General features: G+C 29.1%; 7 protein-coding genes across 11 annotated transcripts; 4 read left to right on the top strand and 3 right to left on the bottom strand.

The window, feature by feature from the left end:
- The first annotated feature begins 257 nt into the window (after positions 1-257).
- Positions 258-2,229, top strand: Urod (uroporphyrinogen decarboxylase). Its single transcript, XM_034321891.2, has 7 exons — positions 258-468; positions 650-955; positions 1,058-1,216; positions 1,319-1,480; positions 1,552-1,689; positions 1,772-1,945; positions 2,012-2,229. The coding sequence occupies exons 2-7, from the start codon at positions 659-661 to the stop codon at positions 2,150-2,152; spliced, it is 1,071 nt and encodes a 356-aa protein (XP_034177782.1). The 5' UTR covers positions 258-468; positions 650-658; the 3' UTR covers positions 2,153-2,229.
- A 425-nt stretch (positions 2,230-2,654) lies between these two features.
- Positions 2,655-5,880, top strand: eEF5 (eukaryotic translation elongation factor 5). Of its 3 annotated transcripts, none has more exons than XM_034321912.2 (4): positions 2,655-2,793; positions 4,279-4,575; positions 4,740-4,874; positions 5,424-5,880. In XM_034321912.2, the coding sequence occupies exons 2-4, from the start codon at positions 4,300-4,302 to the stop codon at positions 5,493-5,495; spliced, it is 483 nt and encodes a 160-aa protein (XP_034177803.1). In that variant the 5' UTR covers positions 2,655-2,793; positions 4,279-4,299; the 3' UTR covers positions 5,496-5,880. The 3 variants fall into 3 exon arrangements, with proteins under 3 accessions (XP_034177803.1, XP_034177802.1, XP_034177800.1); XM_034321911.2 differs by having other exon boundaries at positions 2,727-2,827; XM_034321909.2 differs by lacking the exon at positions 2,655-2,793 and adding an exon at positions 2,800-3,053.
- A 2,931-nt stretch (positions 5,881-8,811) lies between these two features.
- Positions 8,812-11,385, bottom strand: cpb (F-actin-capping protein subunit beta). Of its 3 annotated transcripts, XM_034321897.2 has the most exons (6): positions 11,287-11,385; positions 11,124-11,180; positions 10,546-10,868; positions 9,878-10,089; positions 9,450-9,822; positions 8,812-9,387 (listed from the first exon to the last, which is right to left on the bottom strand). In XM_034321897.2, exons 3-6 carry the CDS (start codon positions 10,546-10,548, stop codon positions 9,154-9,156), a joined length of 822 nt encoding a protein of 273 aa, XP_034177788.1. In that variant the 5' UTR covers positions 10,549-10,868; positions 11,124-11,180; positions 11,287-11,385; the 3' UTR covers positions 8,812-9,153. The 3 variants fall into 3 exon arrangements, with proteins under 3 accessions (XP_034177788.1, XP_034177787.1, XP_034177789.1); XM_034321896.2 differs by lacking the exons at positions 11,124-11,180; positions 11,287-11,385 and having other exon boundaries at positions 10,546-11,087; XM_034321898.2 differs by lacking the exons at positions 10,546-10,868; positions 11,124-11,180; positions 11,287-11,385 and adding an exon at positions 10,368-10,495.
- A 147-nt stretch (positions 11,386-11,532) lies between these two features.
- Positions 11,533-15,281, top strand: LOC117603105 (1-acyl-sn-glycerol-3-phosphate acyltransferase gamma). Its single transcript, XM_034321889.2, has 7 exons — positions 11,533-11,696; positions 12,381-12,647; positions 12,846-13,018; positions 13,150-13,311; positions 13,520-13,858; positions 13,943-14,162; positions 14,247-15,281. Exons 2-7 carry the CDS (start codon positions 12,467-12,469, stop codon positions 14,330-14,332), a joined length of 1,161 nt encoding a protein of 386 aa, XP_034177780.1. The 5' UTR covers positions 11,533-11,696; positions 12,381-12,466; the 3' UTR covers positions 14,333-15,281.
- Positions 15,282-15,388: 107 nt separating this feature from the next.
- On the bottom strand, positions 15,389-16,733 carry LOC117603112 (uncharacterized). Its single transcript, XM_034321908.2, has 3 exons — positions 16,593-16,733; positions 15,760-16,067; positions 15,389-15,560 (listed from the first exon to the last, which is right to left on the bottom strand). Exons 1-3 carry the CDS (start codon positions 16,608-16,610, stop codon positions 15,389-15,391), a joined length of 498 nt encoding a protein of 165 aa, XP_034177799.1. The 5' UTR covers positions 16,611-16,733.
- A 540-nt stretch (positions 16,734-17,273) lies between these two features.
- Positions 17,274-19,466, top strand: Obp59a (Odorant-binding protein 59a). The gene is made up of 7 exons (XM_034321894.2): positions 17,274-17,296; positions 18,035-18,215; positions 18,292-18,524; positions 18,601-18,808; positions 18,890-18,925; positions 18,988-19,179; positions 19,326-19,466. Exons 2-7 carry the CDS (start codon positions 18,042-18,044, stop codon positions 19,347-19,349), a joined length of 867 nt encoding a protein of 288 aa, XP_034177785.2. The 5' UTR covers positions 17,274-17,296; positions 18,035-18,041; the 3' UTR covers positions 19,350-19,466.
- On the bottom strand, positions 19,426-21,518 carry Ist1 (increased sodium tolerance 1-like protein). The gene is made up of 6 exons (XM_034321893.2): positions 20,955-21,518; positions 20,612-20,888; positions 20,387-20,542; positions 20,186-20,317; positions 20,064-20,117; positions 19,426-19,909 (listed from the first exon to the last, which is right to left on the bottom strand). Exons 1-6 carry the CDS (start codon positions 21,221-21,223, stop codon positions 19,730-19,732), a joined length of 1,068 nt encoding a protein of 355 aa, XP_034177784.1. The 5' UTR covers positions 21,224-21,518; the 3' UTR covers positions 19,426-19,729.
- Positions 21,519-22,396: the final 878 nt, after the last annotated feature.

Here is a 22,396-nt window from a genome sequence, read left to right as displayed (position 1 = left end):
CTCCAGTCTTCTTGTGAAGGTATAATATAATTGGTCAACATCATAATTAAAAAGCTAGGGAATTATACAATGTTATATTGTTTTTTAAATTTTCACTACTATTTCACACTTAATTACATTTAATAATTCAATTTGTATATGTAACTTCAAATTTCAAGCATGAAAATTAATGAAATCTTAATGTTAAAACTGCATAACTGCAATATTTAACAAATTTGATTGGTGAACTTAGTCATAGAAGATAGAGTTTCAGATAGAAAAATCTTTGCTTTAGGATGCACCGTGTATTGAAAATGCAATTCATACTGAAATGAACAGATAAGTTAGGAAATTGAATTTTGATTGTTTACCTGTTTTTATTATATATTAAAATTACTACACTATAACAAAAAATATAAAAAGCCTGAATACTACAATTATAAACCGTTTCACAAGTTTAGTGTTACAGATTTTTATAATTGTTACATTGTAAGTAGACAGTGATAAATAATTGAAAGTATGAAATGATCTTGCAATCTTTATAATAATTATATAAGTTTATAGATTACTTGTTTTAGAATTTGTGTTTCTAAAATCATTGCATTGTTGCATAACTTAATAATGATCATTTGTTTTGTAATGTATATGTTTAAGTACCATTTCTTTTCAGACACTAGCAATGGTTCAAGAAGAATTTCCATCATTAAAAAATGATTTGATTCTGAAAGCTGCACGTGGGGAACCAGTAGAACATATTCCAGTGTGGATAATGCGTCAAGCTGGAAGATATCTTCCAGAATTTCAGGAAGTCAGATCAAAGCATGACTTCTTTTCTGTTTGTCAAACACCAGCTTTGGCTTGTGAAGTTACTTTACAACCTATAAAGCGATTTGACTTAGATTCTAGCATTATTTTCTCTGATATCCTTGTTATTCCACAAGCAATGGGTTTGACTGTTGAAATGGTTCCTGGAACGGTATGTTTAATAATTTGTAAAATAGTATAAAAGCAGCAACAGATGATTCAGCATTACTTATTCTTCATTATTATGCAGTAAATGAATTCACTTATATTACAGGGGCCTGTTTTACCTAATCCTCTAAATGAGCCATCAGATTTAAGTAGATTGATTAAACCTGATGTGGCAAAAGATTTAAAATATGTTGGAGAGGCTATAACTTTAACAAGACATAAACTAGAAGGAAAAGTGCCATTAATTGGTTTCACTGGTGCACCAGTGAGTAGAATACCTTTTTTTAAATTTTACAAATCACATAGTTGTAAAACTTGAATTATGAAACAGATATTTTTGGTAGTATTCATATTTATGAATTGTTAGTGGACACTAATGAGCTACATGATCCAAGGTGGAGGTAGTTCAACAATGACAAAAGCCAGAAGATGGTTGTATAAGTATCCAGAAGATTCTCACACACTTCTACAACTGATTACAAATGTCATAGTGGACTATCTTGTGATGCAAGTTGAAGCTGGAGCACAGGTATAATAAATAAATAAAAATAAAAGACATTAATTTGATTATAAATTGTAACTTTTCTTTTTTGTTTATAGTTGTTGCAGGTATTTGAAAGTCATAGTGACTTTTTAAACGACGAACTATTTCAGAATTATTCATTTAAATATTTGAAACAGATCAGTGAAAAAGTGAGACAAAAACTGAAGGAAAAAAATATTTCTGAAGTACCAATGGTAAATGAAGTCAATATTGTAATACATTGACGTTAGTTTATTCTTTACTTTGTATAGTGCTAAATTATTGGATAATTTTCAGATTGCTTTTCCTAAAGGTGCAACAATGAATTCTTTAGAAATGTTAGCAAAATCAAAAGCTTATGAAGTATTAGGCATAGATTGGACTGTAGATCCTATAGAAGCAAGGAAAAAATTGGGTTCTGATATTACTTTACAAGGAAATTTAGATCCATGTGCATTATATGCTTCTGAGGTTGATATATTATTTAAATTTATTAAATGTTATTGTAAAATTTTTATTTCTTTTTTCTTTATACAGGAAGAAATAATGAATCGAGCTCGAGATTTGGCAATGAAATTTGGTAAAACCAGATACATTGCTAATTTGGGACATGGCATTCTACCAGACACACCAATTACATCTGTTGCTTCATTTATTAAAGGTGTTCATTCAGTATAATTTATTAGATATATTTTTAATTAAATACATTTCTCTTTTTACAGTATACCTGTATAATAAATTGTTTTGTTAATGGATTTTATATGAATTAATTAGTATATGACCAACTTCTATTATAAATACAATACAGAATAAGTAATTATGAAAAAATGTTAATCTTATGAAAGCTTATTTAATATTAATCAATTGCTAGAAGTCCTGATTGTAAAATTAAGAAATCTATAATTTAAATAATAATTTTACATTCTTGACGATTAAGGAAAGAGATTTTTAAAACTATATTTTTTTTATTATTTGTGTATGTAACATGTATACATATACATATATCCTGTTTGATACATACATTTAATACAATAATAAAACGAGCACGAGAATAAATTTTATTTTGTTATAGTACAATAGAAACATTAATGATTTAGTACATATCAATAAAGTACCAAATTTAACTAAACATCAGTTAAATAGCGCCTGCGTATTATGCCTAACTTCCAACTGGCATAAAATTTCACATCAACTTTACCCCCACATGACAGACTTTTAGCCGGAATCCGTGGATCTATTCGGGTGGCCCCCTGTCGCCGATTAGCGGTACGCGCAAGCGCAGCCAGCTCTTCTGGTTAGAGTGTCCATTTTGATCACATGTGAGTATCTCCAATCTGTTCTCCTTTTTTCACGGTGAGTTTAACCGATCCATTTGTGATTACTCGAACAAGTTTGTAAAACGTGTGTTAAAAAAGTCTCGAGAATAAGGAACGAAATTATTAGAGGGCAGTTCGGTATTCGTAATTTTTTCCACTCACCTCGAGAGTCGGCAACTTCGACGACGAACCGCACGCAATTCTTTTCGCGCCATCTTCTTGAGGAAAACGATCAAAAATCCGCAGTAAACTCGTCCTCGAAGGTAATTCGACTTTCGTTAGACTTTCCACTTGATTTTCTATTGAAAGGATTTAATAATCGGTCAACTGTCAGCCGGGTTGAATCTTTGGTTAGATCGTACTTCTACAACGTGTTCGTTTTCTCTCCAATCATCATTTCAAAGCTTTTTCAAGCTTTTTGCGTTTTAAGCTTTTCTTGTAAACGTTTTATAAAATTCTTCTATCCAATTATAGCTAAACCTTTCTTTTTTCCTTATTTGTAATATCAGAAGAATAAACAACTTTTTTGAAATTTTGAATAGTCCTTACTACATTCTATCAAAGGTGTTCTTTACTGTTATATTTAATTTTTATGTAATCAAGTGCAACATTTTTTATTATTGCCTCAAAATTTTAATTAAAAATATCAATGGACTTTCTATGTATAAAGAGATGGTTATTAAAATGTTCATAGTGTTACGTTTCAAAACATATTGTGAAAAATTGAACAGTTCTATGTTTTATGTTTATCTTTCATTCTAGTATAATAATTTTTATATTAATTGCTTTAAAATTTTGATTAAAGCATGACTTTGATTCTCATTTAATTATTTGCCTGAAATACTAATATTAACATCATTTTCATAAATTTTGTTATAATCCATTGTTCATGACAGATTATATTTCATATAGTAATCGATAAAAATAATTCTGCAATTCTTTCCAAATTTCTTAATTATTAAAGAAAATTATGAAGTATATTTGGGAAACTGTATCAGTTATATACTTATACAACCTTTTATTACATTTTATTATTACATTATATTGCAAGTTGTTTGGTTGATAAAACTTGTTTTATTAATTGATTATTATTATTGTTCAATTCATCTTAAAATGAGTTCATGATACTTTGTTTCCTGTAATACTTCATATTATGCTTTTTAGTATTCATGTTGCATAACAATTGTAAAAGATGTAAAATTTAAATATTTTCAATTTAATATTTAGTATATTACTTTATAAAAATATTTGATATGTTAATCACAACTAAATTTATATAGATTGTATAATAGTTTGATACAGAACATTTAAAATTATGAAAGGTGTTTCCATATTTGTTTATAATACTTTAAAATCATGAATTCCTTCCATTTTTAATATATTTTCAAGTAAAAATGAAGTTATGAATGTTTTTAATTATATAATCAATCTGTTTTGTTTGCAATTGAAGTTTCATTATTAATCTATGATTATTAATTATGATTTCAGAATAAATAAAAAACAACAAGGATGGCAGACATTGAGGATACTCACTTTGAAACCGGAGACTCTGGTGCTTCTGTAACATACCCTATGCAGTGTTCTGCACTGCGTAAAAATGGGTTTGTAATGCTCAAATCACGACCATGTAAAATTGTAGAAATGTCAACATCAAAAACTGGAAAACATGGCCATGCCAAAGTACATCTTGTAGGCATTGACATTTTTACTTCAAAAAAGTATGAAGATATTTGTCCTTCTACGCACAACATGGACGTGCCATTTGTTAAGCGAGAAGATTACCAGGTATTTAAAAATTTACTGCACTGGAAAGGATTTACATTAAGTCAATGATTTGTATGGAAAATATTGAATAAACCATTTTTTTTTTAATCATATTATTTTTTTAGTGTTCTTAATGTATATTTGAAATATAGATTTTTGTATTAATTTTCCTTATTATATTACAGCTAGCAGACATATCTGACGATGGCTACTTGTGCCTGATGGCTGATAATGGTGAACTTCGTGAAGATTTAAAAATTCCTGATGGTGAATTAGGTGCTCAGTTACGTGCCGATCACGAGGCTGGAAAGGAGCTTCTGGTAAGTGTCATTGTTACAGAAAATAATCTTTTGTATTCTTATTATAATAATAAAATATCTTTTTCCTCAAAAGTAGTATTATATATACCATGGCAACATGCAAATGCGCATATTATGAACTGATATTTAAAAATGTTGTACATGTTAATAATATTCTGTGAACTAAATAAAATAAAATTTAGTATAGGTCATCTTACAGTACAGATATTGGCAAATAATTATAATTATCTGTTGATTTTTCCTCATAATTAATGAATCCAAAAAGTGTTATTGCAAAAAATATAGTTCTATTTTTTAAATATTTGTATTGTATTTCAGTGAATTAATACGTGTAGGGATTCTGTATGTGTATTTTTTGTATACAAGTTTTAATATAAGTTAATGAGAACGGTAATGAATCTAAAAAGTGTTATTGCAAAAAATAAAGTTCTATTTTTTAAATATTTGTATTCTATTTCAGTGAATGAATACATGTAGGGATTCTGTATGTGTATTTTTTGTATAAAAATTTTAATATAAGTTAATGAGAACGGTAATCTGTTGTTTCAGTGCACTGTACTGAAGGCCTGTGGTGAGGAGGTCGTGATCGCCATCAAAACTAACACTGCCATCGATAAATAATTGTGTTCAGTCCAGACTCCACCATCACATTAAAGAAAAAAACAAAACACACACAGCTAATATATTATTAAGAGAAACCTAAGATACAATACAAGATGATCAATGGTTAACATAAGAACTATTACCAACAACAAATAGAGAGGAAAAGAGTGGGGGGCACTTGAAAAGAATAAAATGAAGGGAAAGGAAGTAAAAATAAGGAAAAGGAAAGAGACAAACAATTATATAATTATAAAAAATGAAAGGAAGGGAAAACAAATGTGCGCGAGCGTGTAAGTGTGAAGGAGGAGAGGATTACAAATAATTGCAAAAAAAAGAAAAAAAACAAATAAAAAGAGAATAAACCAAGAAACAGTATCAGCTTAGACCTTAAAAAAACAAAGAATGTTTTTGGCGGCTTAATGGGTTGAGATTAAAAATGCAATTTTGACAATGGGATATTTTGAAAAAGAACTCTTTTGTCTTGATTTGTGGTTTCTAAAATTTTCATATGATTAGAGTTCTATTTCTATTGGAATTTCAATTACCCTTGCAATAATGATTATATGCAATTCTAACTGATGTTATAATATTATTGAAATTCTAGTACATTTAGAATTTTAATTACCTATAAGTTTAGGTTCCTTATACCAACCCTTTATTACATTATATTTTTCATTGAAATTTCAATTCTTTTGCACTTTGATGTTTGATATCTTCTATTCTACTGAAATAAGTAAAATTCTAATTTCATTAGAATCTTAATTCCTCTAACATTTCCAGTTTTGTTGGAATTCTGGTTTTTTCCACATTTGAGATTGATCTTTTTCCTTTTATTGAAGTACTACGTCATAGTGTAACTGTCCCGATTTAGAATTCCTATCCTATTTTAATTTTGAATTTTTTGTATACAATTATATTCTAATTCTATCCAATCATTAGTAGAATTCTATATTTAAGTTACGTTAAACAAAATTCATGTTTTTATTACAGACTCTCTTGAATTTTGTATCTATCCAAAGTCCTTTTGTCTTATTAAGTACTTGTTTTTATAATTTGCATTTTACTAAAACAGGAATGCTTGAAATTTTTGATCTCTTTAAAAATTTATATTATTTTCGATTTGATAAAAATTACTACTATTTTTTGTTTGATTCTTCCAATTTACATGAACAATTCAGGTTCATAACTTTCACTCAAAATTAAATTCTGTGCTCGTAATTCTACATATAAGAATATTAAAGTTTTAATTTTAAACATAGATCTGAGAAATTTTTATTACTTCTCTGTGAATTTCAGAAATTTCATTTGAAGCTCACATTTCTGATGTTGTTTTGTGTCGAATGATTCCCAAAGCAACATTTTGACATTCAGAATTGAAACTTCAAATTCAACAAATGTAAAACTGAAATTTAACATGAAATTTTGGAATTCAATTTGAATTACGGATTCTGTATAATCAAGTTTCGAAAATAAAAAACAATGTCAAATTTGAATTCTGAAATTTTAAGTTCATTAGTTAATTTGGTTTCTGACTTGAAATTTTTCATTGCAATGTAAGAACTGATCTTACATTTAACACTTGATTTCAAATCAGACCATACCATCTACGAAAAAAGTAAGAAAATGCAAAAAAATATATATATATAAAAAATGAATGATAACAAACAACTAAGCTACTATAATCTAAGCAGACTAATTTAAGATTAAGGCGACCTAGATAAATGAATTTAATCGATAAAAAAGCTGAAAAAACGAATCAATAGGCCTCACGGTCGTACTTCAACCACGAGAGGTGGAAATCATTTTCTTTCTGCTTCTCTAAATACTTTGATTATACACCACTGCTGGTCATTCTTTTAATTTACTTTTTATTAATTGATCAATATTTTAATGATATTCCGAGAGTATTATTTTTGTCTTAGTTTCCAATTAATAATAAATATTAATAGAATCCAACTTATCAGTATAATAGCTCATTTTTCCACCACAGATGCATTGACACACACAGTTTGAAAATATTCTTATAATATTATTTAATACTATGTATACGCATAAAATCAATGTATAAAACATGTTTTACGAATATAATATATATATATATATATACATATACATTTGAAAAAATTTAACCAGCATTGGCGTATATAAGGAAGTAAAGATACGTATGCATACACACACACACACACATACACATATATGCGGTGGTAAAGTATATGAAAATACACACAAGTATATACAAAAGTACATGATTATGAAATTAAAACCAGGAAACACAGGCGTAAAATATATAACTAAAAATGATTACCAACGAGCATTTGTTTATACGGCAGAAGTCAATGGAGGATAAATAAATGAGATAAAAAGCAGTCGATGCTTTCGTGTCACCTTTTATATATTTTGTAGCTTGTAGTTTTATTGTGGTATATTTTTTTTTTAAATTGAGCTTTTATAATTCTTTTTCATCGTTAACATTTTTTTTTTATTAGACAGTTCTATTAGTATTTTGATTAGCAATAATTAATAAAGTTTGTAGTTAACATTCTATATTTAAATTTTGAATTCAATTAAAAATCAATCAAATAGTATTCGATAGTAATTTACGAGAATTTATAAAAATTAGAAATGACTGAAATTTTCGTTTAGTTAAGTTCTAGTATTATTAAACATATTTGGGTGGGTACTCAATAATTTATTAGAAGTTTATTCGCAAATATTCTCTTTAATATTCCTACATTTTCAAACATTAATACTCTTATATCTCGTATTATTATTAATTATTAATGATTAAAAAAACATTACGAGTGCCATTATGTATATTTGTGCTAGTAAGCACAAGCATACGCTTTTATCCCTTATACACATACACGCACACACATACACACAATATACAAAGAACATGACAAAAGATATGTAACACAAAGATGTATATTAAATGCGATTATGACTGCTTTTTTTCATTTATTGTAAAACTTAGATACGTTTATAAAAGTATAAAATATTAAAGTTTTATAATTTATGCCTATGTGTATTAAACATTATAGGCATACTGGATGATTAAAAAAGCACTATTATGAAAGTTTTGTACATTTTCATAGATAAAATTCTTGGATATAACGAGAAATATAGCAATCTATAAAAATAATAGTAAACAATATGCAATTCTATGAAAGTGTACAAAAACTTCCCAATAATGCTTCATAAATTAATACTTAATTTAAGTATATTTAAAATAAGTAACCACGCAAAAACATAAAACTTAAACATGTTTATTGTACCTATATTTAAAAACATTTTTAACGTAAATATGCATTCCATGAAAATATGATAAATTAATTGGTTTGAAGTGTAAATAGTGATTTTAGGTGTTACATACCTTTAGGCACATCCTATATATATATATATATATACATAAAACCCAGACACTCGTAATGTTTCTTAATATTATATTCAAAATCTCGACATAATTAATAATTGATATTCAATTATTCATTCTTTAATACTTCAGGAAAAATTCATCTTTACCGCTGCACCCTGCATATCACAGGAAACTGTTCAAAATTCTCGTCAATAATGACAGCAACAATTCGATTTTTAATTTTATCATTTACGATATTTTTCTTATCTTTTTTTATTGACATTCTTCTAGATCGAAGAAAAGTTGATCCTCTTCGCAGGATCAATTATTGGCGTTTCTCCTTTGAAGTGCGGCCGCTAGATCCTGTCTAAGAGCAGCCTGTTGTCTTTGATCGGCTAAAGATTGCACAGACCTTAATCCATTTACAATGTCTTTCGTTTTTCCAAAATATATTTCATTTAAAGTATTTCGAATTTTATTTTCCATGTCCTCGACCATGCGACCAATGTTTGCAATATGAGGAGAACTTTCGCTTATTTGAGCATCTTGTTCCACCTGAAAGGTAAAACATTAATTAAATGGATATACAAAATTTAGATGAAGATTAATAAACAAACCTGTCTAGTAAGACTTCCTCCTAAATTCATTGTTCCAGATCCATGTTTATTAGTCTGCAACCAAAGCATGGCAGTGGAAGTTAATTTGTAGTGCGCAGTTCGTCCAGTGGACTTCTCTTGAACTTCTACTACATGAATGGAATCCCAACAGCCTTTGATTTTCTTTGAACCATCCCCTGCTTTTTTAATTAGAATCACTGCTGCAAAACCATGATCCAAGTCCCATAAATAGACAGAAGAGACTCCACCCTCGAAATAAAGTTCTCTGTACTGATCAAATGCATGATTTGCATCTATTTCTAACTTTCTGAGTCTCTCAGAAGGCATTGAACCATCTTCTAATGGTGGATCATAAGTATTACTCCAAGGTGATCTAGAGGAAGGTGATATTTTAAAAAGGAATAAATGAGAATAATATGTTTAATTACCTATAAGAATCTCCATCTCTATTATAATCACATAGTAGATAATCTTTTCCAGATTCTTTGTCTTTTGCAATTTTTAGAGGTTGATCAACTGAAGATAAAAGATCTTCGCAGAGAGATGGCACTAGATCTATTAAATCACTTAAGTTTTTTTCAATCTGTTGAGGAGGTAGTCTTCTCATCAAATCCAATGCACAATCCATCTGCTGCTCCGTCTTTAAATTAACACACAAAAGTAAGTTCAATTTAATTTTTAATATAATGTAATTGGGTAAATTATTTTATATGCTTATAACGAAGCTATAGTACGATACAGAAACAAATAAATTTAATTTTGTCAGCCATCGATAAAACTTTTTAATCTTAAAAAAGTATAATTAATTCTATAATTTTTTAAAAATAATCGCAATTTCACTGTATGAAACCAATGGCGCCATTTTGACGTTTATTTCATTTGAGGTTAAGTAAAAAATTTGCTTTTTAAAACATTTACCAAAGGATAAAAATTCGTACAGTAAATGTTCTCCAAATTTTGGATATCAGTAACTGATTTTACACATTCAAATTTTATTATAACTAAGAGGGTTTACTAAGACTTTAATCTATAATTTCAGAGAACGTCATCGATAAAGAAAGATACTGTTGTTATCGTTTGACAATATTACACTCACCATTGTAAATAATTTTAAAGTTTTATCAATGTCAATCAGATCATCAATCAATCAAAACTACAAAATCAGTGAAAAATTTTATTGAAACTGTTTATCCGTCGACTCGCATTCAGTCACCGAAAACGAATATTCAAGGGGCGTGTCAAGATTCGTGTTGATTGGTCAATCACTAAACAATGTCACCAATCTGATACAACAAAAACTACTAATTACAAATTGACAGTGAAATAACAACTGTTGCGGGAACTGTTGGAACTGTAGATCTTCTAGTGATCTTTCTCAGTAAAGGTTGTGGGTTGCTACCCGTGGAATGCTGAATTGCTCTGCTCGTGATGGTCCGATGCGATTTAATTTGTAAAGAAAAATAAACTAGTTAAACTTTGAACGGGTTACTTATTATACAGCTCTATTAGTATAATTAAAACATCGCCAAGTAATTAAACGCTCGATTAAAGAGAATTGAAATTCAATTAGAGAACCAATTAGGTTGATTGATAATTAATCTTAAAAATAAATTAAAAACACATTGGTGTTGCTAATGATTATTTACTTAGTAATCAAGAGCTATATATATGTACCAGTAGTCCTTGCAAAATCAGTTGTTCTTTGTGCTACGTTTTGAAGAAGCACAGTCTCTGAAAAATATTTCAAATTCAGTTTTATTTGTTCAAGTTATTAATTGTTTAATTAAAAGTTTTTTCAAGTTTGAATAGTTTATTTAAAAAGTTTTCTTTCACTTACATTTCAAATAATCACACATAACGTAAGCAAAGTCAGCAGAGTGCTTAGCGCTCCACGGGTACCCAATCCACGGCCCATAGATTCAAAATCCCTACAATTCACGCGAGTTCTCGCAATAATAGTAAATAGTTTAGTAATAATTTAGATTTTGACACTATATTTTTCTAAGCGCCAGTCATTCGCATTTACATACATTCTTACATAATTTCCTTAATTAAAATACCTATTTGTTTGATCGGAATCAATACAAAGGACTAATATCCTCTGACTAGTCAATTTTCATTGACTTTTCTTTAAGCTCACATAAGATTATCATTTTCTTGGCGACCTTATTCTTGTTAGTTACTATCTCTCAACACTTCAGATTGTAAGAGTTGGTTGTTCCGAAATTATAGAAATGATTTGAGTCGGTAAGTCAAATTAAAATAGTTTATAAATTATTTTAATTTGTTTATATAAAATCAAAAATATTTCCTAAATTTTCGCTTTATTCTTTCTGTAAATTATAATGACTGTTACATAAATTCTTTAATTCTTTAATGTTTCATTTATGATTCCTTATATTAATAAATATTTATAATGAAGTGATAAACGGTTTATTTGCATGCATTGTAAATTTAAATTAATTCTTTTTTAGAATTCACTTTGCCTTGGAAAACTAATGTTTTCTACAGTATTTTTATATTTTCTTTTCTTTAAAGATAAATATCTTGAGTTTAAAAGTAGGTTATATATTGTCCTTAGATGATTTGTAAATAATGAAACATTATTTAATGATTATTAATAACATTGAAGTTATTATTAACTAATTTGCTTAAGTGTATTATCAGAAAAAGATTAGATAATTTTTTATATGTATCATATTGGTATTATACTATTTTTATTTAAATATTATTCATAAAATTTTGAAACTTTTTGTTTGTTTCAAGGTACTTGTAATAATAATGGTTGCTTAGATAACAGTTTTTGTCAATTATTAAATTTTCTCTTAATTTTTCAAATAAAGTTAAATAAATAATAAAAATGAAAATAATTTTCTATATACATAGTTTTAATTATAAGTTCATATCTTATTTTAGATTTGTTTATTTCAGGTGTAAAAATTCAAGGTTTCCAAGAGATATATATATATATATGTATGATTTTTGTTATTAAACGCACATATAAAAAATCTTAAGAGATGGGGCTAATGGCAACATTAAAGCAGTCCACTGTGATTCATCTAATGTTTGCTACAACATTTTTTACATCGGGTTTGATAATCAATTTCTTCCAGTGCTTTTTGTACTTTGGCCTTAGACCTTTTTCCAGATATTTTTACCGGAAAATTAACTATTATCTCTGTTATTCTTTTTATAGCCGTAAGTCACTATACCATTTTAAATATAGCATTTCTATCTACCTTTTTCTGTGTGTTTAATTCTATTTATATAATTCTGTACATTGTTTTATATTGTTGTTTTGAAATTGAATTTTTAACAATACCTTTTTAAATCTAATAAAAGAAAAAAAATAGACGATTGATTTTTATTTTTCTAAATTTCGAATTTTATTTTCAGAGTTAGTATTTGTGGCAGAATGGTGGTCTGGATCGGATGCAGTTATATACATAGATAAAGAAGAGTTTGATAAATATTATGGAAAAGAACATGCTTATTTATTAATGAACCACAGCTATGAAATAGATTGGCTGTTTGGCTGGGTTTTCTGTGAGCGTGTTGGAGTACTTGGTGTAAGTATTTAGTTACATGTACATACAGAATCGAGTATGGTCGGCTGCTCGATGGAAAATGACGACGTAGGGGAAACGTTACCAAATATATAAAAGTCCGTGGCTCTATTAATTTAAAATATGTATTTCAGAATTGTAAAGCATATGCAAAGAAATCATTACAATATATTCCAACATTAGGTTGGGCATGGAAATTTGCTGAATGTATATTCTTAGAAAGAAACTGGAATAAAGATAAACAAATAATCGCTTCTCAGATTAAAGAACTTGCTGAATATCCTGACAGTATATGGGTAATGAAAATGTTTGCTATTTATATTTAATTCTTATCATTTGATTTTTAAGTGCACTAAACTCTTGCTATATTGTTGGCTGCGCGAGTTCCGCCACAATATCAAAGGTCCCGTAAACGGCGGTATAGTGAGAATTTACTGTAGCACAATTATTTATGAATTCATTTTTCAAATAAATTTTTTATTTTATTTTAAATTATCTTTGCAGCTACTTTTGTATCCTGAAGGAACACGTTTCACGCCACAAAAGTTAGTGGCCAGTCAGAAGTTTGCCCAAGAAAAGGGTCTTCCAGTATTGAAGTACCATTTAACCCCCCGCATAAAAGGCTTCACGGCTAGTATACCATACATGCGTGGTAAAAATACCGCGATATATGATATACAAATACATTTTAAACCGGACGACCCAGTAAAACCAACAATTACGAATTTGTTACTGGGAAAACGAGTCGAGGCACATCTGCATATGCGAAGAATTGCATTGGAGGAGGTACCAGAAGACGAGGAGGCTGCAGCAGAATGGTTATATAAGCTATATCAGAGAAAAGTATGATTTAGAACAATTTATTCGAAACGCTAGATTAAAAGACATTACTTTAAAAAGAATTTTAATATAATTATTGTTTTTTAGGATCGTTTGGCAGAGAGTTTTATGCAAACGGGTGATCTTTTCGCAACCAGTGGTGTACCTAGACCAGATCAGTTCAGACTGAAAAGAAGGTATTATACGTTAATCAATACGATTGGTTGGGCAGTGGTAGTTTTAGTACCAGTGCTTTATTATTTGGTTAATCTATTCTTATCTGGATCAACCATTTATTTCTCCATTGGCGTGGGCATTATTTTTGTGTGTAAGTATTCTAATTTTACACAATGTTATTGATTAAATATTATTTGGTATTGCCTTGAAATTAATATTTATATTTCTTTTTCAGTTTATTTATTAATGCAGAAAACAATAGGAATGTCTGAAATAAGTAAGAGTTCGTCTTATGGAACCGATGATAAAAAATCAAAATAAGAAAATAAAGAGAATATATTGGTAAATCTTTAGAGGCTATTGTCACACAAATATATAATTATCTTCTCCCCGTGATTTTTTCTTCGTGAAAGTCACTGCGTGGAACATATTTCCAGAGATTTGAGAAAGTATTTGTTTTAATTCTGTTGGATAATGTATTAAAATCAGACAGCTGTATTATAGTATCAGTATGACTATAATTTATATTATATTTACAAGTCAATTTCGGAGAAGGAATATTTTTGGTTTGGTAAATTGGATATTTTAGGAAATCATAGGTTTTTGTTATAACGATGGTGGTTGTATTAAATGAATTATTTCTATTTTTTAATGATGATGTTTCAATGAAATTTCTGGCGATTTATTAAAGTTTCATTTAATAAAAAAAAAATAAATAAAGTTTACATTTTTGGAATGTAAAAGTAGCAGTTTTAAAGAAATGCAAACATTTTAGATGAAATGAAAATATTTTCAAACTATTTAGTTAGTTTACAATCATGTACATTTTATAAAAGTGATTCTTCAATAGTGCACAAATATTAATTAAAGGTTGTTATAAATAGTTTTCTAAAATATGCATTTTAATTTAATATTTTTATTCAAGTAGCTTTGGAGGTGGTTGTATTTTAAGTATAATATTATGTGTACATATTATGTGGAATAGGTCTTTCTTTACAGTTTTGTTATTACTAATGTATTTACTATTTACTTAGTGTCATTGGTGAAACTAGGCAGGGATGGGTCTGGCCTCTCAAAAATGTGGACTGGGACCTTCACTTGTATAAGGTTCAGAGATTCTAAGATCATAAAATTCTGAGTTTGTTAATAAAGCTGACGAACTAAGGGATTTGACCCGCCTCAGAAAAAAATCCTAGTTACACCAATTTGTATCAATATTTTTATTTTCGTATATAGATGTTGTTACTGTTAAATAAATATTTTAACCCAGTTTTTCTTTTTTAAAAGTACATAATTTCTGAATCCTGTGATTAGAAATTCAAAGATTGCATGAGAAGTGTAGTATCTGTTTTCATTTGATTAAGTTCGATTTTCCTTTTAACTTATTAGCTTTCTTATATTACTTTCATGGTGTATTTCCGTATACCCCCCAAAGGGTTTAGCAATGTATCGAATCGTTCTTAATTTACCCCTTGCATCGTAATAACCATATTGTCCTTTTATTGTACCATCCCGATGTCTTTCTTCCAGCCTATACTGTCTACTTTTTCTGAAACAAATACAAATAGGTTGAAAATGTTACACATCCATATAATACAAAATTCGGATTTAAAGTCTGTAATAAATAAATCTAACTTTTATAAACGATAATTAAGAAACTTATTCAATAATAATTACATATTATTTGTAGTAATTGATTTATTTGTTATATGTACAAATTTATTCGGCGCTTTTAGAATTAGATTTACCCGTATCCAGTATCGAATCCAAAAATGTAAGTTTGTGGTCCTTCATGACCCTGTATATGAAAATGCAGTCTATCACTTTCTTTGGATAAATTCCAAGGTAATATAGTTTCTTCTTCTTGTTTCTTCATATGATGATCAATTACCGGTTTATCTCGTCTTAACTTGTGTAGTTTATTGTTCCCTTTCATTATATGCTTTGAATTGTTTTTACTATGTAATATTTGTTGTGGATTATCCGCGTATAATTGATGATGATGATTGGACCACAAGGCATTGTTCGCGAATACGAAAACTGCATTGGTAAAAAACTAGAAGAGAAAATGTTATGAATTTTAAATATTTTCAATTGAAGGAGTACGCTGAAAAATAGAAAATTTTTAGTTATTTTATTATTTCTATAAGCTGATCGATCCAAATACTAGAGATTGCTGATTTGTTTCGCTTTCACGCTTTTTAGTGGCTCAGTGTTTTTTGAGGATTGATTGTAATCGCAATTCACTGTTCTAGTTGTACATTCTGTAATTCGAATTGTGAATAAAAATAGAAAACAACAATCGCAATATTTTGAAACAAATTAAAAATTAGAAATTTAGAAATTTCAATGGTATTAAACATATTGAAATTTCAGTTGATGTTCCTTCAGTACATAAAGGAATATTCAATTTTAAATCACTTTAGATAAAATAATAATTACAGCATTATATTGAAAATTTACGAATAAAATGTTAACTTACAATAACGGAAATTGAATAATTCTTTTCTACATTATATAGTTAATTAATTGAATTGAGATTTGAGGAACAATTTAGTTTTATATAAAAGTAAACACTTACGAGAAACTTTACGTGCATTATTCACGTTAGTGACAAATTGAATGAGAAAAGAGATTGACAATTTTCATTCTAATCTGCGCTCAACTTTCATATTTCCTCTCCCTTTTATCCCCTCCTCGAAGCACTCGCAATGACTACAGATCGAAGACGGAACATGCCTTCTACTATATTCTAGTATAAATATGTGTAAAAAACTCTTTGCATTGCAATAACCTTAACCCCCTTTGATTCTATTTCTAAGAAATCGGTCAAAATCAGTAGAAGATTGAAAAATTGTTAAAATAATTGTTTGACAAATTTGTATCTTAAAAAGACCGCTAGAAATAAAAACTTTTAAAAACTGACCCTTGCGCTATCTATACAAAAACGGCGGAAACTACTCAACAATTTATCGATTAAGTTTGTCGCTCTATGGAGGCAAGAGCTCTTCTTTATCGGCATCGACGACAGCCACCATATGTTTCAGAAAATCAGTCGGTAAGTTGTTGAGTAGTTTAAACCACTTTTGTGTAGATGGTATAACCATCGAAAAAGATGTGGAGTGATGGTAATGCAGGTTTGGTGGTAGGTACGAATCCCACTGAATATACACGGTTTCCCGCCTTCGGTAAAGGCGTACTCCTTTTACCTTCACCACACTACTATTTTAATCTTTTTTTGATCTTGTATACTGATTTTGACTAACAAGGGAACATTGGGGACTGGTACACTCCGATTTTGATGAAACTTTGCATAAATATTTATTAGACCTGTTTATGAAGATAACTGTAATTCGTTGGTACCCGTTTTTCACTTTGAGGGAGATATCAATCCTTTTATCCGAACCGTCCTTTCTATATACGTGCTTATAAATCGTAAACAACAAAAGATATAAAAAAATAGTTAAAATAAAAGTTATACCGTTTCTTGAGGTCTATAAAGCTACGTGTAAGTTTTTTTTTTAAATCATCCTTTTTGCAAAATTGAATTCCCCCTCTCCCTCCGTTTTGAAAAACTTCACGCAGTTTTATAGACCTCAAGAAACGGTATAACTTTTATTTCAACTATTTTTTGATATCTTTTGTTGTTTACGATTTATAAGCACGTATATAGAAAGGGCCATTCGGATAAAAGGGTTGATATCTCCCTCAAAGTGAAAAACGGGCACCAACGAATTACAGTTATCTTCATAAACAGGTCCAATAAATATTTATGCAAAGTTTCATCAAAATCGGAGTGTATCAGTCCCCGATGTTCCCTTGTAAGGAAGACATAATAAAACATTAATTTTTTTCGTATAAAAATATGAAATATTCTCTTTTCAAAGAGACAATGAAAATTCTAGCGCTCGTTTCAATTCAAATTCTAGCGCTCAGGATTGCATAACTCATGTGCAACAGGAAATAAATAATTCAGGATACATCATGTCACCGAAACGATCACTGAATTTGAATCCTTTTCAGAGATGGAATGATACACAATCAATGTCATCATCTTTTTGTGTTAATTTCCTTTATATATTCGAGCAAAAAGGAGCATACGTTCATTAATCGTAAGTTAACTCTACAAAACGTTAGCAGCATGAAACTTTTCGGACCGCTAATTTTAACATACATTGTTCTACTTTTCTTTGACGAAGGAATAGTAAGTTGTTTTACTATAATTTTAATAAAAAATTATAAATTGAAAGGGAAATTTAGAAGCACATATGATTTTTTAGTCTTTGAAGTGTCGTTCTGGGAATCAACAAGTGGACGCACGATATCAAAAAGTGTTGATGATTTGTAAAAAGAGATACACTGATTCGAATACAGACAATTCGGAAGATTCTGCTTCGGAGAATAACAGTTCAGAAAGCGGCTCAAATTCTAATGAGAATGTTTATGATAAAAATTATTTTGATACAAAGGACGGCAGGTCTTACAATCAGTCCACAAATACTCAAAGATATAGGTGCGATCTTTATATAAAGTAGAGACTGTATTAAATTTGTATATTTTAATTATTAATAAATTTTTCTTTGATACAGAAATTCTAATAGAAACAGCGATATGAATACTTCTGATCGTTCAGTAAATGGAAATATCAGACATTTTCAAAACATGAAAAATATTCGTAAATCAAATAATCAAAATTCATGGAATTCCAGAGATTCACAAAATAAAAATAACTATCGTAATGGAGAAATGAATAACGGAGACATGAAGTTTGATAATAATACCGGTCAAGATCAAGCTGTAAGAATTATAAATTATTTTTTATCAATATCTTTGTTTCTTGCACAGTATAATTAAATAAGTAACTTTAATCCGTTACAGTGTATCATGCAGTGCTTCTTCAATGAATTGAATGTTGTAAGTAAAATTTCATATAATTCGTTTACCTTCAAGACTGAAATAATTTATAAAATCATCAGGTGGATCAGAAAGGATTTCCAGAAAGGGATATGGTAATTCCATTAATGAGCCAGAATATTCAAGATCCAGAATTGAAAGACTTTGTTGAAGAATCAGTCACAGAATGCTTTCATTACCTACAATCAAACAAGAGAGAGAAGTGTGAATTTTCGCAGAACCTTTTAACATGTCTGGCTGAAAAAGGGCAACAAGTATATCTTTTAATATCTAAAAAATCAGTAGTAACTTTCATTACAATTATTTTTTTTATTAATTGGTTTAAATGTAAATATTATAACATTAATTATAAAACTAGGCACTAGATTACAATTAAAATAAGCAACAATTTTATTTTTAGAAATGTGAAGATTGGGAAAATTAAAAGAATGTCTTCATTATGATTTTTTCAACCACATAAGAAGATAAAAGATTATATAGAAGACATGTGTAATAAAAAAAGTTATAAACAGCCATCCGAGTAAATTTATGTGAGCATATAATAGCTTTAGTAAAATTGCAAATACTTTATAGCATAATGTTTTGTTAACACTTTTTCGCTTAAACTGTTTATACAGCATTATTAAAAAAAATTGCCAATATCACAATATTTAACATATTTGTTATTAATGTAATATCTAGGTTCCTAAAACCCAGCATATTTTATAGTAATAAAACTATATAACATTTTTCATTTTCATTACCTACAGTTTTTGTATTGCAAGATACATATTATACCCAGTATACGTTTACAAGCCTAAAAAGCTATTTTCTTTTCTTTAAATCTTCAAATCGTTTCATTAAATCATCGAAATCAATATCTTCGCTGGTAGATGGATTGTTTGGTGGTAAATCAGTCTCGGTCGGCACAGCTGGTAGATCTGGAAGCTGAAAATCATTCATCGGCATTTTTGATCGTGGTTGTGGTTTCGGTTTCTGCTCAGACTGTAATAGAAAATCATAAATAATTGTTTTACATAAACGTATAATAAAGCTTTAAACAAAATGTAACATTAGCAAATAAACAAAAAATAAATTTATACTATTCAACTCAACATAATATATTATAGAAATAATTATAACACATTAATTACATTACCTGTTTGTTTAAGTCAGGTGGAAATGATCCATAGGGTGGAGGCAAATCATTTTCCTATGCAAACAAAAATCTAGTAATTATTTGTAAGATATATATCATAATATAAATAAAATAATACTTACAGGTTTATTGCTGTTAGAGTTATCCCAAGGAATATTATAAGAAACATTAGTTGGATTATAAGGAACATTTTGATCTTTATTTTCTATAGGTACTGATGGAGATACAAATCCTATAGGTCCTTTTTCTGAATTCTAAAGAAACAAATTAAATTAAAATGGTATTTATCCTGTAATAGAATATCCAATTTAGCAATTATTTACAATTAAGTTTGATGTAGGATTAGGTAGCAGTGGAGGTTGGGGAAATCCAATAAACCCAACTGGTTGTGGCATACCACCGCCAGAAGCTGTATCTAAATTATTTCTAGTTTCACCTCCAACATCAATCAGAAGAGCATCTTGGCCTTCTGACATTACCTAAAACATTATTCATTGCTGTTACTTGTAATTCATTGTTTGATATTAGTTTTACTTCATAGCTTTTACCTGTGGATCTGGCTCATATTCAACATTATAATTCTTTGCAATCTCTATAAGATACTTCTCTACGAGAACTTTAGATGGTGATTGTACACTCATTTTGTGCTTCAATTTTTCAGAAACAGTTTGTACCGCTTCCTCTCTACAAGCATCTGTGTATTGCTTACCATACTTAGATGTTAAGATATCAGCAATTACTTTAATTTCTTGAACATCGGTCTGAATTCTGGGAGCAGCCCAGATTATTGTAGAAATAGCTTCTGCTAATCCTTCATCTAAATTTCTAAAACAATCATGTAAATGATATAAAGTAAGCATAAGAGATGAAATGAATTATGGAAATCCTTACTTCATTTGTTGAATGAGTCCGAAACGCGCCAACAAGAGATCGCAATACATTTCGAGCAATTCCATAGCCTCGACCATGTAATCTTCTCTAATGATGTGTTCAACTCGTATCTTTGCTCTCTCAATTTTTCCAGCGGCGATATAATCAGCTATTTCTTTCCTTGCTTTCTGAGCAAGTTCAGTTTTCTTTTTCTCGAGTAATTTTAACCGATTTATCGCAAGACGCAAATGCGTCTTTAGTTTAGTATAATTCGGCCCACTCGAAAACATTTTTGTCGTTCTTGTTACAATTAAAGAAAACTAATATGATCTCTCATACCATACGTGGGAGAATAATAGATGTTATTCGGCAACTGACGGATCAGAGTGATCAACTATGACTCAAGTTAACTATATATATAGGTTACTGCAACGCCAAGTATGATGATTTATTTACAACCAATTTGTATTCAAGAAATGTATGATGACAAATGTAAAAATGAATTTTGATATGTAAATAAAATAACGTATGACATATAATTATTAAACAATACAAAGAACAATTAATACAAAAAGATTATGGAATCTATATTGTATGTTGGTGGTATTATTCACTGATAACGTGAACGTAGTCAGAAATAAGTTAGCATGACTTTTCTTAATATGTGTTCATGTGTGAAACACGTGAAGCATATATGTGGATGTGTCCAGCCCGAACTTCGAATTCCGCGTCGGTAAAACAGTCAACGTTTCATCGAAAATTAGGCCGAACAGAAACTGATTTAAGCGCCACCTCAATTATCGCATGTTATCAACTATCGGCATGCTATACTACGTCATCTTTCGCAGCCACCTAAATGACACGACAGCTGTATGTATAATTACATAATTTTCTTAGCTTATTGAATAAACTCAATAGGAGCATGAACGTGTTGATTACATTTGTGTGCCTCGCCTATTATTTTATCCTTTTATTTATTATTTTATTCCTATTTTCGGGTCTCGCGTGGACCACCCTCCCAAGTCATTTATTATTTTATCCCTCTTTATGGGCCTCGGCTCAACCTTCCCAGTTATTTATAATTTTTTTGTCTTTAAGTGCCTCACGAGGTCCAACCCTTTATCACTGCATCCCTTACATGTCTGCATCCTTAACATCCCTGTATCCCTTATATCACTACATTCCCTGCATCTCGTATATGCTGGCATTCCTTATAGCTCGGCATCCCTCACATTTTTGTATCCCTTACATCTCCGTATCCCTTGCACTCCTGAATTCTCCCTGCATCTCTTCTATCCTTTCAACCCTTATAATAAATATATCATAAATAAAATACTTATGGCCACTGGTTCGAGTAAAGGTAAGTAAAGGTAAGTAAAGTCTCGTGAAAAATAATTTTAAATTTAAATTTTTGCAAAGTTTAGTTCCCTTTTTGCCGCCAGAGGGCGCTGATTCGACGTCGA

The sequence above is a fragment of the Osmia lignaria genome, chromosome 12, assembly GCF_051020975.1.
Source record: "Osmia lignaria lignaria isolate PbOS001 chromosome 12, iyOsmLign1, whole genome shotgun sequence".
NCBI classification, from domain to species: domain Eukaryota; kingdom Metazoa; phylum Arthropoda; class Insecta; order Hymenoptera; family Megachilidae; genus Osmia; species Osmia lignaria.
The sequence above is the reverse complement of the archived record's forward strand: the minus strand, read 5'-3'. Positions and strand labels throughout refer to the sequence as shown.

Bases quoted from the DNA above. Each gene is read 5' to 3' on its own strand.
- LOC117603105 (XM_034321889.2), top strand. From the start codon at position 12,467: ATGGGGCTAATGGCAACATTAAAGCAGTCCACTGTGATTCATCTAATG. The intron at 12,648-12,845 runs GTAAGTCACTAT...TTTTATTTTCAG, and splicing joins CTGTTATTCTTTTTATAGCC to AGTTAGTATTTGTGGCAGAA. The intron at 13,859-13,942 runs GTATGATTTAGA...ATTGTTTTTTAG, and splicing joins ATAAGCTATATCAGAGAAAA to GATCGTTTGGCAGAGAGTTT.
- eEF5 (XM_034321912.2), top strand. From the start codon at position 4,300: ATGGCAGACATTGAGGATACTCACTTTGAAACCGGAGACTCTGGTGCT. The intron at 4,576-4,739 runs GTATTTAAAAAT...ATTATATTACAG, and splicing joins TTAAGCGAGAAGATTACCAG to CTAGCAGACATATCTGACGA. The intron at 4,875-5,423 runs GTAAGTGTCATT...CTGTTGTTTCAG, and splicing joins AGGCTGGAAAGGAGCTTCTG to TGCACTGTACTGAAGGCCTG.
- cpb (XM_034321897.2), bottom strand. The intron at 9,823-9,877 runs GTAATTAAACAT...ACCTTCCTCTAG, and splicing joins AGAGATGGAGATTCTTATAG to ATCACCTTGGAGTAATACTT. The intron at 9,388-9,449 runs GTTTGTTTATTA...TTTACCTTTCAG, and splicing joins GAGGAAGTCTTACTAGACAG to GTGGAACAAGATGCTCAAAT.
- Obp59a (XM_034321894.2), top strand. From the start codon at position 18,042: ATGATACACAATCAATGTCATCATCTTTTTGTGTTAATTTCCTTTATA. The intron at 18,525-18,600 runs GTGCGATCTTTA...TCTTTGATACAG, and splicing joins ACAAATACTCAAAGATATAG to AAATTCTAATAGAAACAGCG. The intron at 18,809-18,889 runs GTAAGAATTATA...AATCCGTTACAG, and splicing joins ATACCGGTCAAGATCAAGCT to TGTATCATGCAGTGCTTCTT.
- LOC117603112 (XM_034321908.2), bottom strand. The intron at 15,561-15,759 runs GTAAATCTAATT...TATTTGTTTCAG, and splicing joins GGATTCGATACTGGATACGG to AAAAAGTAGACAGTATAGGC.
- Urod (XM_034321891.2), top strand. From the start codon at position 659: ATGGTTCAAGAAGAATTTCCATCATTAAAAAATGATTTGATTCTGAAA. The intron at 1,217-1,318 runs GTGAGTAGAATA...ATGAATTGTTAG, and splicing joins TTGGTTTCACTGGTGCACCA to TGGACACTAATGAGCTACAT. The intron at 1,946-2,011 runs GTTGATATATTA...TTCTTTATACAG, and splicing joins GTGCATTATATGCTTCTGAG to GAAGAAATAATGAATCGAGC.
- Ist1 (XM_034321893.2), bottom strand. From the start codon at position 21,223: ATGTTTTCGAGTGGGCCGAATTATACTAAACTAAAGACGCATTTGCGT. The intron at 20,543-20,611 runs GTAAAAGCTATG...ATAATGTTTTAG, and splicing joins AATATGAGCCAGATCCACAG to GTAATGTCAGAAGGCCAAGA. The intron at 20,318-20,386 runs GTAAATAATTGC...TTGTTTCTTTAG, and splicing joins ATCCTACATCAAACTTAATT to AATTCAGAAAAAGGACCTAT.